The sequence below is a fragment of the Cynocephalus volans genome, chromosome 13, assembly GCF_027409185.1.
Source record: "Cynocephalus volans isolate mCynVol1 chromosome 13, mCynVol1.pri, whole genome shotgun sequence".
In the NCBI taxonomy this organism is placed as follows: domain Eukaryota; kingdom Metazoa; phylum Chordata; class Mammalia; order Dermoptera; family Cynocephalidae; genus Cynocephalus; species Cynocephalus volans.
The window spans coordinates 46,436,261-46,451,472 of record NC_084472.1 but is presented as its reverse complement, the minus strand read 5'-3'; the positions used below and the strand labels follow the sequence as shown (position 1 = coordinate 46,451,472).

Genomic DNA, 15,212 nt, shown 5'->3' with positions numbered 1-15,212 from the left:
ATATAAGGAAACATCTACATTTTTAGAGATGCATACTTTAGTACACAGGAGAAAAATATCATGACATGTAAGACTTATTTTAAAATACTTAAGAGAAGAAACCAAAACAAAAAAGGATAGATCAAGCAAATATAAAATCTTAACAACTACTTAATCTGGGTGATGGGTATACAGGATTTCATTAAACTAATTTCTCTCTACTTTTCTGTATGTTTGAAATGTTCATAATTTTAAAAGAAAAAAAAAAAGACTAGCTTTGAATCCCATCACTGATACATGCTAATGACATAGGTTAAATTCCTTAACCTCTCAGGAGCCGCAATTTTCTTTTATAAAATGGGAATGTTGGGCCGGCCCCGTGGCGCACTCGGGAGAGTGAGGCGCTTGGGTGCGCAGCGGTGCTCCCGCCGCAGGTTCGGATCCTATATAGGGATGGCCGGTGCGCTCACTGGCTGAGCGCGGTGCGGACGACACCAAGCCAAGGGTTGCGATCCCCTTACCAGTCACAAAAAAGACAAAAAAAAAAGGGGGGGGGGAATGTTGTGTACATACTTTCGCAGGACTGTTGTAAACTTGGCACAGTATATAGTAAGGTGTCAATAAATGTTACTTATTACTTTGTTTCTGGTCTCCCCTGTAGCCATTTACTTTTCAGGATGAGCTCATAAGTAATTTTAGTGTTCTTTATCAACCAAGCCAAAGACTGACATAGTAAAGAGGGGGTTGCAACTTTTATTCTTATCCTCATGAAAGTACTAGAATATTCTTTAACATTTTTTTCTGGGAAGAAAACCATCTTCCTAAATCCGAACAAAGTATGTGCTGATGTTGGTTCTTTAGTTGTGACAGAAGTACCATAAGACTGTAAGATCAAAAAATAGGGGAAAACTGGTGTGTTGTATATGGGAACTCTCTGGTCTGTCTTTGCAATGTTTCTGTAAATCTGAAACTATTCTAAAATAAAACAACAAATATGCATCAATATTGGCTCATCAATTGTAACAAATGTAGCGCACTAATGTGAGATGTTAATTATAGGGAAAACTGGGTGGGGGGGTTGGTATATGGGAACTCTGTACTTTCTGCTCAATTTTTCTATAAATGTAAAACTGCTCTAAAAAATAAAGTCTCTTTCTTAAATATTAAAAAAAAAAACTTTCCTAAAATAACATATTTTCATTTTTAAAAAAGCATTGGAAGATTTACACAGAAAGAGTGGTCACCTATAGCAGTTCTAGGAAAGGAGGATAGGGTAAATGCAAGGCTGCTCAATGTTGACTTTGTAAAAATCATTTTAATTTCTGAACCATGTGGCTATACTGCCTACTAAATAAGTAAACTAAACATTTTTTTAAAAAGTCTTCTGATATGCACATAACCCAAATATAAGAAGCATAATTATCCTTGAAAATAAAAGAGATCCAAGAATGCATACCTTACTACTTATGACAGGTCTGGAACCAAAACCATAAATTTTTAGATGCTTGAAAAAATTCTGATTGTCTTTAACCATGGTATTTACACAAACATAAAAACAAAAATAACAAACTCTCTCCAAATAGCAAATCACATTCCTATTTCTCTACTCAGTGTCTATCTTCTCAAAAAAGTCTTTCCCAATTAACACCAATGGAAGACAAAACTTAGACTACGCTATTCTTTGAAGAGATATGAACTTGTCAAATATATATGTCTGTATTACCTGGCCAAACTATTAAGTCCTAAAAGACTTCAGGATAGAAAGTATGACAAAGTCAGGTTCTGGAAATCAGAAATTCCACAATGCCCAGAACAGAAACAACTACTTTCTTAAGATTTCCATTAGATTCTGAACTTTTCCACTGGTCTGTGACCTTCGAAAGGCATTATCTACCACAGCACAAAGCAGGGACTCAAATATTTGAAAAGCTCTATACCAACCTTTTTTTTTTTAAAAGAAGGAAATTAATACATTTTACTTTTTAGAGCAGTTTTAGGCTCATCGCAAAATTGAGCAGAAAGTATAGAGTACCTGTCTCCACACACATACAAATCTCCACCCACTACTGACATCCCCACCACAGTGGTACATCTGTTACAACTGATGAACCTACACTGACACATCATTATCACCCAAAGTCTACAGTTTACATAGGGTTCACTCCTGGTGTTGTACATTCTATAGGTTTGGACAAATTTATGATGACACATATCCACCCACCATTGTAGTATATCATACAAAATAGTTTCACTATCCTAAAAATCCTGTTTACTGACTATTCATCCCTCCTCCCTACTAACCCCTGGCAACCACTCATCTTACTGTCTCCATAGTTTTGCCTTTTCCAAAATATCATATAGTTGGAATCATACAGTATATAGCCTTTTCAGATTGGCTTCTTTCGCTTAGTAATATGCATTTCAGTTTCCTCCATATCTTTTCATGCCTTAATAGCTCATCTCTTTTTAGCACTGTATAATATTCCATTGTTTAATGTACCACAGTTTGTCTACTGAAGGACATCTTGGTCACTCTGAAGTTTTGGCAACTATGAAAAAAGTTGCTATAAACGTCTGTGTGTAGGTTTTTGTGAGGGCATAAGTTTTCAATTCATGTGAGTAAATGCCAAGGAATGTGACTGCTGGACAGTATGGTAATAGTACATTTAGTTTTGTAGGAAACTGCCAAACTGTCTCACAAAGTGGCTTTACCATTTTGCATTCCCACCAGCAATGAATGAGAGTTCCTATTGCTCCACATCCTTGACAGCATTTAGTATTGTCAGCATTTTAGATTTTGGCCATTCTATCTAACAGGTGTGCAGTGGTATCTCATTCTGGTTTTAATTTGCAATTTAAAACTTATGAATGGTTTATTTCTGGAATTTTCCATTTAATATTTTCTTACCATGGTTCACTGCGAGTAACAAACCATGGAAAGCAAAATACACATACAGAGGGACTACTGTACTTTTATCTCTCTGTTTCTGGCTAACAAGGCTCTTCTGAAGAACAGTAATATACCTGGTAAACAGAAATAATTCTTTACAAATCTTGGTTAATATGACAAACGAGAAGTCGTTTTTTAACCCCCAATAACTTCTCCCACAAGGTATTTTATCTATTGTTCATGGCAAAAGTATGAGATCACTATAAAAATTTGTCCATGACAATGGTTTATCAAGTGATGACTTGTTTCACATTTGGGGGGCTTTTCAAGGGCCGTTTGTACCAAAATAGAGAAAAGTTACAATTATTTCACAATCTAAGAAATTACTTTAATTATGCAAGATTCCACATTATTTAAACTCAACTATTTTAAGTACTACTCCGTACCTGATAAGTTCATAAATACTATCTGGCACGATGTATATATTCAAGACCATAGTTCCCTGTTCATTCACTTCAAATTACACAAGCAATCCAGAACTTTCTAGTCAAGATGGATGAGTAATATTCATAATCATCTTCTCTCTCTGCTCTAAACACATCCAAAGAATAGAAAAACTAAAGACAGATATCCTCTTCAAGCCAATTATAAAATTCATATGGAAGTAAAAGGGGCTGGAAATAACCAAAAGAAAAAACTCATACTTCCCAATTTTGAAACTTATTACCAAGCTACAGTAATCAAGACACAGCACTACTGGCATAAGGATAGACATATATAGATCAATGAAACAGACATGACAGTCCAGAAATAAGCCTTTACATTTACAGTCAACTGATTTTTCAACAGGGGTGTCAAGTTGATTCAGTGGGGGAAAGAATAGTCTTCAAATGTTTGCTGAAACAACTGGATATTTGCACACAAAAGAATAAAGTTGTAGCTCTTCCTTTCATCATACACAAGAATTAACTCAAAATGGATCATAAACCTAAATGTAAGAGTTAGAACTATAAAACCTTCAGAAGAAAACACTAACGTAAATCTTAATTACCCTGGAAATGGTTTCTTAGATGTGACACCAAAAGCACAAGCAACGAAGATAGAACAGATAAAATGGATCACATCAACAATTAAAAGACACTGTGCTACAAATTATCTATCAAGAAAGTGCAAGACGACCAAAAGAATGGGAGAAAATATTTGCAAATCATGTGTCTGATAAGGGGCTGTTACTCAGAATATATAGAGAACTCTTACAACTCAATAATAAAAATAACCCAATTTGAAAATGGGCAAAGAATCTGAACAGACATTTCTCCAAAGAAGACATACAAATTGCCAACAGAACACGAAGAAATGCTCAACATTATTACTCATTAGGGGAATATAAATCAAAACCACAATGACATACCACTTCATGTTTACTAGGATGGCTAAATCAAAAAGACAGATAATAACAAGTGTAGATGAGAATGCAGAGAAATTGGAACCCTTCTACATTGCTGCTGGTAATGTAAAATAGCACAACCACTTTTGAAAACAATCTGGCAGTTCCTCAAAAGATTAAACATAGAGTTACCTTATGTTCCAGCTTTCCCACTCATAGGTATATATCCAAGAAAATGAAAACATGACCCCACAAAAACTTATATAAAAGTGCCATAGCAGCATTATTCATAGTATAGGGGGGAAAAAAGTGGAAATAACCCATATGTTCATCAACTGATGATAAACAAAACCCACAGTGGAGAGCAGAGACTTAGAAGGTATTGGGGGTATCAAGAACATAAATAGAGGGTAAGGAACAGGAATTTGACTTCTTGGAGTAATATGGAAAGAGACAAAAGCCAGGCTCTGTGGTGGTTACAACTGGGCACCTGTCCATGAATCAAATACTGGTAAAATACTTCGACAGCCAATTCAGAAGTGCATGTAGGAATAAAACACTTGCCCATGGGAGAGAAACCTATGCAATAGGAATCAGGCCCTGAGCATTCCTGGGGATTGGAACTCAATTTCCTCAAAAGACAAAGTCCTCCTATCTGCTAAATATAAGATTTGGTTCTGAGATGTGAATCCAAGGTACCAGGCTAAGGCAAGAAGAATAATACAGGGAGAAGCAATAATAGGAAGAAAAAAATAAAAAATAAAATGAATTAATTCTCTCAAAACAAACTTGCCAACACATACAAAATGGACTACAAAGCATATAAGGAAATCCAATGCCACTAGAAAATAATAATATCAAAGCACAAATAATCAAATAGAAAAATTCCTTGTGAAAAAATTGGAAAATGCATATAATTTCCACCTCCCAAAGACAATTCCTGGTAAGACATTATACAAATCATTCTAGACTTATGGGTATATATAAAGAAATACAAATATCCATGATATTATTTAACAAAAATGGGATCATACTCTATGTCTTGTTTAATAACTAACTTTTCTGTACCAAGACTATCCTATCAACCAATACAATCTCATATTTTATTATTCTACTTTATTCTATTGTCCTAATATAAACTATAACTGATGCTCTACTTGTCAAACCTTTTAGCAGGAAATTACTGTTATTTTTGTTAAGTATAATAAACTGCATTGTGATGACATTTTTCAGAAGTCTATAAATTACTGATTTATACTGGAGTATTTTATGAGTGAATTAATACTATGCTTGGAACTGGCTTTAAATTACTCCAGGAAAAAAAAAAAAAGGAGGAGGAGAAGTACATTAAAGATTGGTAAAATGCTGATAATTGTTGAAGTCGGATGATGGTTATATGGGGGTTTATTATCTTCTCTGTACTAGGTTTGTTTGAAAGTTTCACATAAAAAAAAAAAAAAAAATGCCCAATATCCTAACTGAACTGTAACTGAAAATGATATACTGGGTTTGCTGTTTTAAGACAATCAAGCAATTCCATTTTTGTGGACACTATTTGGCTGTATTATTTGTATCCTAAGCAACTTCCTGGGATTACGTGATGAGGTACAGTTAATTCCACTAATTTTAGAATTCCCTTCTATGAAATCCTAAAGATTGGCTAAGATGAAATTCCACAGTCTTATTTTTCCAAATTTCGTGTCAAAAGAATACATGTTTGGAGGTTTCACGCAATATTTTCAAGAGCCTATGTATTACTCTAAAACATTTAACAAGTTTGCTAATAAAACACAGGCATAAAGGCAACCACAAAGCTAGATAATCAATCATATTAATAAATGGCCCCACGAAATATGTTTTACACTCAAAACAAACACAATTATTTAATCCATAAGACATTTTTCTATTCCTCTCACCTCCATTTCAATTCTTTAAACAACAAATAGAACTTCCTAAGTCTAAAATATTCAAAAAATATTGCAACTAACCTTTATATATGCACTTGGGTAGATCTTATGAACAGCATCTCCTGGTGCACGGCCGGCTTCTCTGTCTAAGTAGTAACTCTGTACAAAGACTGCGTGGTCGCTAAGGCACCTGACCCAAACATCACCTTCACCTTTACATTCCAACTGCACACCTTTGCCTATATGCAACCTTAGGAAGAAAAAAGGAATTACATTTCACCTTGAAAAGTATTTAAAAATAAAATTTTAGTTCAGATTATACAGCATGCTTAACAATGGAAAAATTAAAAAGAATTAAAAAAGGATATCATACGAAAACCATAACAAAAAGATAGCCATTGTTAACATTTTTATTTCCTTCGTTTTTCTTTTCCTATTCATACATAAAAATTATAAGGAGCATTCAACACGAATTCTCATTTTACCCTCACAACTCAATGAGGTAAATACTATTATTCCCATTTATTAGATAAGGCAACTAAAGCTTATAGCTACACTGTCCAAATCATTAGCCACTAGCAACATATAGCTATTTAAATTACATTAATTAAAATTAAATTTAAAATTCTGTTACTCAATCACATGAACCATACTTTAAAGTGTTCAATAGCTACATGTGGCTAGTGGCTACAAAACTGGACAGTGCAGATATAAATCATTTCCTTCACCACAGAAAATGCTATTTAGCCAGCACTGGCTTACTTTGCTAAAGTCACAGGGCAAGCAACAGAGCCAAGATTATATGCTTATGCACACACACACGTCCTTAAAGAGTTCAGATCAGGGCCGAGCCCGTGGCGCACTCGGGAGAGTGCGGCGCTGGGAGCGCAGCGATGCTCCCGCTGTGGGTTCGGATCCTATATAGGAATGGCCGGTGCACTCACTGGCTGAGTGCCGGTCACGAAAAAGACTTAAAAAAAAAAAAAAAAAAGAGTTCAGATCATACAGTAGCTATAATTGTGTTTTTCTGTAATATTTCATCTTAGCCATTTGTTTCATTATAAAAACTTTTTATTAACATTTTAATGACAACATTGAAAAAATGAAAGTTTATAATTTACTTAACCATTTCCCTTTTATTACCAATTTTTCAACATTATACATAACACTTTCAAAAACATCTGTTCTCATTTTATATTATTTCCTTTCAATATATTTGTAGAAATAATATATGGTTACAGAAAAAAAAAATTAGTTTTCAAACTGGATTCCAAAAGGTCTAGTTACTATTCAAAACACAGAAACCTCACTAACTTAAAAAAAGGCTATATCTTATCATTACATATTAAACAAACATCTATAATTAAAACGGAGTGCTTACAAATTCCGAATTTTCTATGATGACCTTTATTCCTTTATCTATATGTAAGAACATATATAATGTACATGGAAAAATATAACCTCAAATAGAAGACAATGTACTCAATTTTGCAATAATTATCTAACTATACAATCAATACCTGGCTCTCTCAATGGCTTCCGTTCTGTGGACATTGGAGAGCTGACCCAAGCAGAAGCGATCTCCTCCAGAAGGGTCCACATATCCATCAACAGTAACAATAGGGCAGCTTGAAGGAACCTTAAATGTCTCTCCTACCTGAACATCCATTTCAAAGTAAGCAATGGAACACCAATACTCAGGAGCTATAGGAAATAAATGGAAAACAACATTCACCCATGTGAGAAAGCTAGAAGGCTTTCACTTTCACTCCATGAGACAAGCTTTTCCTAAAAGAAAAGGTGACAGGAGGGGAGAGGGAAATGAAAAAGCATCCAAAAGAACAGGATAAAAATAACACAATGCATTAAAAAGTAGTAACATCCATGTCTTCTATTTTCCAGTTCAGTACCTAGCACTGTTCTTGAAACTCTAAAGTCACTTTTAAAATCTAGAATTTGGTCCTTACCTCAAAGGACCAAGTCAACTGAGAATTTAAAGAACAGAAGTAATCAGAATCTAAAATAAATTATTTTACTGTGATGTTTCATTTGACTGCACATTTTTTTCGAGGTAGTCTGAACTTTTATTTTTTTAAAACACACTGACCCTAAGACATATTCCAGGGAAGTGTTCTTGAGTAACATCAATCCACAGCTTATTTTTGCAGATCCCTAATTAAAGAATGTACATAAGTAAGTAGGCCTTTCTAGCCCTGAATTAAGGTTCATTACACTCTAACAACACAGTTTTTGTATGCAGGGATTCTCAATTGTCTCTTGGGTAAAAGGTCATTTGTCCATATATATATGCTGTAGCAAGAGATACTTTTAGTGAAATCAATTCATGTTAACTACTACTATTTTAATTTTGAAGATGTGTTTAGTGTATGCCTTTGAACAATAAATGATTTAAAATGATTGAGTAAAAAAGGAGGTACTACTCAGTTTGGTTTGCAAATATAGCTGATCAAGTACTTCTAATTTTTGTTTGAGTACAACACTTATTACATTGAGTCCATATACATGAAAATTATTTGGTTGTCCTTTTTTAACTCATTTAACAGACATCTACAGAGTATCAAGAGGTCATTCTAGGCACTGCACACAACAGTAAACAGGACAGCTGTAGTCCCTATTCTCACAGAGGTACAAAGGGAGACAAGCAAACGAATGAACAATAACTCAGATAATAATAAACACCGTGAAGAAAACAGAATAGGGTATGGAACAAAAGATGACTGGGAAGAACACTTCAGACTGGATGGTGGGGAACATTCTATCTGAAAAGGTGAGATCTGAAAATCCTTGTATCCATGTGAAAACTGTGGACAGAACATTTCAGAGAGGAAAGCAAAAGCAAAGACCCTAGAGTGAAAATGGGCTTGTTATATTTAAGAAAAAGAAAAAAGTCCAGTGCCATTTATTATAGAATGAAGAGTAGTACAGTTTTGTCTGCAGATTTATCTGCCCCTCATTGCTATACTTGTGAACTTTAAACCAGAATTTGAAAACAATAAAACTTTCAACTATGTGAAGAGATACTTAGAATGACCCAAAAAAAAAACCACCCAGATCTTTTCATACAAAAAAAAAAATCCTAAAATGAAGTATAATTGATGTTTAAAATTAAAAACAAACAAAAAAACTATATAAAGGCTATGTACCTAACTGCTTTCCAAAATGTTGTCAAGGAACAAAGTACTTTCCAATGAAGAGTTAATATAACAGACCACATGAAGACTGGATGATTCAAAAACTTAAAAATTATAACATTTTGCCACATCAATCTAACCAACTCATCTCAAATATAAACATATATATTTGATTATGATTATAATATTAAAGCAGTGATATACTAAAGTGTCTTCTTAAAAAGCCAGTTTTGAAGTATTTATGAAGTTATTTTCTATGGTAAAATTCTTTATGGATGACGTCACATTATGGCACGGACAAGAAGCTTCAGCAAACAGCTGGTAAATATACTAGTTGAAGCTAAAACTAAAGAGATTGTCTAAGCCAAGATAACAATTACCCAATGTTTTGGCAGCAAAAAAACAGTACAGCACTTAACAAGGCCTTTAAATAACCAGTCTAAAAGGTAAATGTTGTTACAAACAGTGCCCTGAAATTGTGAATGTTAATAATGCTGGGTAAGAAAATGAGGTCCAAGTACATGCATTCCCTAGTTCCTACTGAAGGAAACTCCAGAAGTAAAGTTCCACAGTGAGCAACCTTTTTCACATGCAAGTCAAGTCAGAGTGATAAAGGGGGAGTTTTACAACCTCTTTGATTAAGTAAGAAAAATATACTTTTATCGTCATGAATTGCAACATGGGGGGGGCATTTGCTTTGGTCGGTTAGAGAGAGCATAGTGCTAATAAACAAGGCCCAGGGTTCAATCCCTGTACTGGCCAGCTGCCAATTAAAAAAAAGAATAGCAAATCTGCAATTGTACATAAACCTTATTTTATTATTTCCTAATCACAAAGGTTTTTTTTTTTATTGACTAATATTTCAGACACCGTACAACAATGATGGTTATACAAAGCTCCATCTCTGAACAAGTTTAATATGATGTGACCTGATAGTATTGGGAAAAAGAGTTTTAAGTAACTTGATAAAAAAAAAATGACATCAGAGTTGCACCACAGACCAGAGATGAAAAATGCAGCCTAGGAAAGCAGGAAAAAGGGAGTTGCTATTTGTGAGGACAGAGAGGCCTAGACATAAAGTCCCAGAGAATCTGGGTGTGTTGGGATACAGAATACTATGTGAAAAACTTTATTTCTCCACTCTTAATTTGCTAAATAGTCAGATAGGAATATTTTTATTTTAAAAACAGATGGAGGTAATAGGAAACACCCATTAAAACTTTCTGGATCTCTCTTTGTTCTTTTGCCCCAAGGACCAAATACCATCTATATGACAACCCTGCAGCTTCTCAAAACTACCATCTACAAAAGAGTGGAACTACTCAGTTCAGACAGGGCTTTCTTAATGCCCCAACTTATTTGAAGGGGAGTGGGAATATTATGTGCTGACTTTATTTAATTTTTGCTCCTAACTTAGTGAAGTTAAGCCAGTCTCATTATGCCCATGGGCTGCTCATCACTGGCCAGAGAAAAGATTTTAAAAGACTGAGTTAACAACATGAATTTTTTTTTTTACAACATAAGAACGTCGCTAAATATTTTTCATCATAGAGAAATGTATTATAAAACACAGTTTTACCAAATAAATACTGTTCAATTATAATGGAAAATTTAAGTATCCAAGGCATTATCTTTAATTTGGGGGGGCGGGAAGTCATTCAAGAAAAAGTTAAAAATTTGGTTTAATCACCTTCTATGAATTATTCCTTTTATTATTCAGATCTGAATAAAATGCCCTGTGAGAATCTTTTATGAACACATAAAAAACACACTGTAACACAGAAAATCCATTAAGGTGAAAATTTAACTAGTAAATATGTACAATTTTAAAAATGTTTCTGTCCCACCAGCAGCACTTTTCTCCTAACCAAAACAAATATGAGGGGTCTTCAGAAAGTTCATGGAAAGATTCATGTTATCTTTTAATTCTATTTTTCCATGAACTTTTTGAAGTACCCTTATATTATCTGCCTCCTAAATCAGCAAAAGTTTATTAAACTATCATATCTACTGCTAGTGAGCATGGTAAAACTGGTTCTCATACTGTGATGGGGTCAGTGTAAAGCAATTTGGCCTTTTGATCCAGAAATTCTTTAAATCTCTTAAACTGAAATATGCAAAAAGTTATAAGCACAAAGATCTTCCCTTCAATTTTTTTTTAAACAGCAAGAAGAAAAATTGGAACCAACATAAATAATCAGTAACAGAAACTATTTACACAAAGAAAATTGTGTAGGTCTATTTGAGAACTAGAAGTTACTCTTTAAATTAATCATTATGAGCACTGTGGTTCTATATTTTTAAAAAATCTTTACTGGAAATATATATTAAAATATTTATATATAAAATGATCATTTGGGATTTGCTTCAAAATAATACAGAAGGGAGAAGGAGGGTAAGAGTATGAATGAAACAAGATTGGACATTAATTGATAATAGCTGAAACTGAGAAATGAGTACAATGGGGAAATTTACTATACTACCCTGATATGTTTGAAATTCTTCATAATAATTTTTTTAAATTAGGGAGAAAATTGAGAGTATGCTTACAAAAAATATTAAGGTGATGGGTTAGAATAATATATTTGCATTTTTAAGTTAAGAAAAATAGATATGAAGGGTTAGAAGGAAAAAATTCAAATTCCTGTGTTTGTGTCATAAAGGACCTTCAGTATTTATTTTCAAACTTTTTCCATTTTATTACTTCTATACTTTAAAAAATTATATACAAACTTTGAATTGAGGAAAGCTACTTAGCTATTTACTCCTTTAACATAATTTAATCAAATAGCTTCTAAATTCCAGTTAACCAGAGATTCCTAAATATCTCTTCCAAGACAAATACAATGAATTATTTTTCTTTTCAGCATCTACTTAAGATACTTCCCTGACTTTTTAAGCTAGTTTTACAGATGTTCTATTTTGAAACCTAGATTTATTCTGCTGCACATTTACATATTCAGTGCTGAAGTCAGCATTCTCATACTTTGTATTTTAGCAGAAAACATAGTTCTTGTCTTTTCTTTCAGAGACAGTTAGAATGAATTAAAATATAGTCTATGCATGACTATATTGATTACTCTTAAAAGCTGTTAACTCGTGTCATAATGAGTACTGTACTTATCAGAAAAGTTAAGCTACCCCGTAATTATATTAAAACCTGCATGTGTATGTTTCAATTACCATAAAGAAATCTAAATATAGGGAATCAATTTTGAAATACACTTACCAGGATGATTGGAAATGGGAGGCTGGAATGCAAGCTCATTGTGAACTGGCCCTAAAGAAAAGACAATAAAAATCCCATTTTTATTTATTAAAAGTTTTCCAATGCTAAAACTTTTAATAAACCTTACTTAAATACTACTATCATACCTTAGGAGTTGTTTAGATCAAGCTTTGCAATGGCTAAGAACTTAAAAGCTTAGTTTAGATTGCTTTATAATTATAATAAGCAAATATTCTTGAATTACTTTTGTGGATATTTAACAGCTAACATTTTAGTGCTATGTGCAAAGTGCTATTCAGCAATTTAATAGAGTTTTACATTCAATATTTAACGCAGATTATAAATGAATTATTCATGTAACATGTAATACAATTTAATTTATAACACAATGTATAATAATAATTTAAATTGTTAGGTCTATTCTAAAAATAAGGGCTTATGTTAATTTAAGATATTTACATAATGAAATAGTAACTAGCGTAACTGAAAGCTTATTATGTGTTAAGACATTGTGTTAAACACCTCACTTGAGTTATTACATTCATTTCTTACAATACTACTTGAGGTAGATACTACTATTATTATATTTAAGGCTTAATGAAGTTAAATAACTTGCCAATGGTCACATAGCCAGTTAAGGTCCGAACCAAGCACCCTTAATAAAACTATGTTGGCCCAGGCAGTCATTAAAAATCATATTTTCTTAAGATGTAGAAAAACAGTAATACAACTGAAAAAAAAGGAAGAAGTAACAATATACATATAGCATGACCTCCTCATCCCCAAATTTATATATACCCATTTATATGACTGGAAGGAAAATGACAAAATATTAGAAGTGAAGATCTCTGGGTGGTAGGATTCTGGGTAATTTTAATTTTCCTGTTCATTCTTTTCTAGATTTCCCAAGTTTTCTTTGGTGCTATAAATCTTATAGTGAAAGTCAAGAGATTTATATACATGAAAGACTTTTACTCTTGATTTTACTAAACCAAATGAATAATGTTCCTCCTACTCTACCTGAAACTACAGGCTATCAATCTGTAGGTTATCCTTCCCAATCATGCCTGCACAGAGTATCAAGAGATTCAACATCTGAGTATCTGTGGTACATTGAATACTACGGTGAGGGAAACCCTGAGAACTTATCACTCAAGGGATTTCAATTCACTATGAGTGGATATACAAGATACACATGAGATCTAAGAACATATACAAAGCAAACAAACAAATGAATGGAATTCAATGTGGTGTTAATGCAACATCAGCAACAGAGAAATAAATGTATTTAGTAAACATCACTTCTCTAAAACAAAGGTATGATAATTATGAAAAATAAATAATACTATTTACAAAAAATACTGAGAAGCACTAATTATTTAATGAGAGTAAATTGTATGATGAATAAAAGATGCAAAAACATTTTTTAAAAAACAAAAAGAAAACAAAGTCCTACAAAAGAAAAAGCCCTTATAACAAAAACAAGAGCTTACAGTAATGTCCGGGATGGGGCGGCATAGGCGGGTGGTGCTGAAGATGGCCGTTTTGGTGGTGAGGCAAATTAGGTGTGTATGGTGCAGTCCTACTTCCAGTCCAGGTGGTAGTGCTGTCTAAAAATTAAGGCCCACATGGATTAATTTGCTTTTATAAAGGCTGCCTATTTTTTCTCAACTACTTAAAAGATTTTAAAAAAGTATGTACATACTATGATGGTAAGTAGCTGGCTGACCAGTAAATCCATTCTGCTGCTGTCCTGGCTGAGGCCCTGAAGCTATTTGCAACAGTCCTTCACTATGGCTGCCTGCTAGTATACTGGCAGGCTGACCTAGAGGAACGAGAAGACATTAACATGGTACATTTATAGGTGCAGTCCTATGATCTTATAAAATAAATGAAGGACCAATTATACCTGATAATACACAATTGTAAAGATGGGCAAAAAGTGGAACTCACCCATTGCCTATTAAATAAAAAACCTCAAGTCATGTATAAAGGCAAACCTTAACTTGTAGAAATTCAAAATTATTCCTTTTAAGTAATGTCTAGCCAATTTTAGTGAACTATTTCTTCACAAATATTCTCCAAATGCCAACAAAATCCCATTATATGTCTAGCCTATCATATTAATTTCTTCAGAAGCATATCAGTTCACCCCTGATCATTCCATCCAGCTCTCTCTGGACCTGTCTGATTAGGACCCCAAAAATCCAGGTTCAAGAAAATGATGAAAACTGGAAAGATTATTATCAGCACTGGTAGTGGTAATGGCAGAAGGCTAGAGTTTGATAAAAAGAAAAGCAGAGTAAGCAAATATTTTAAATGGGATGTGATGGGGAAGCTGAGGAAGTTAAAAGAATCTAGCTCCACCATCTAATTGATATAGGTTGAGCATCCCAAAAATCTGAAATCCAAAATGTTGCAAAATCTCAAACTTTTTGAGCACTGACATGACACCAAGTGGAAAATTCCACACCTGTCCTCACATGATAGGTCATAGCCAAAACTTTGTTTCATGCACAAAATTATTAAAAGTATTGTATAAAATTACCTGCAGGCTATGAGTATAAGGTATATATGAAACATAAACTAATTTCTTGTTTAGATATGGGTTGCATTCCCAAGATATCTCATTATGTACATGCAAATATTTCAAAATCCACAAAAATCC

At 33.4% G+C, this 15,212-nt stretch overlaps 1 protein-coding gene across 2 annotated transcripts in view; it reads right to left on the bottom strand.

The window, feature by feature from the left end:
• Positions 1-15,212, bottom strand: part of SMAD4 (SMAD family member 4) — a 57,353-nt gene that overhangs the window by 8,736 nt on the left and 33,405 nt on the right. For both annotated transcript variants that reach the window (XM_063076502.1, XM_063076503.1), the window contains exons 6-10: positions 14,250-14,369; positions 14,038-14,154; positions 12,545-12,595; positions 7,684-7,867; positions 6,245-6,413 (exon numbers count right to left, since the gene is read on the bottom strand). In XM_063076502.1, coding sequence (XP_062932572.1) covers positions 6,245-6,413; positions 7,684-7,867; positions 12,545-12,595; positions 14,038-14,154; positions 14,250-14,369 — 641 coding nt within the window. The remainder of the gene's footprint in view (positions 1-6,244; positions 6,414-7,683; positions 7,868-12,544; positions 12,596-14,037; positions 14,155-14,249; positions 14,370-15,212) is intronic.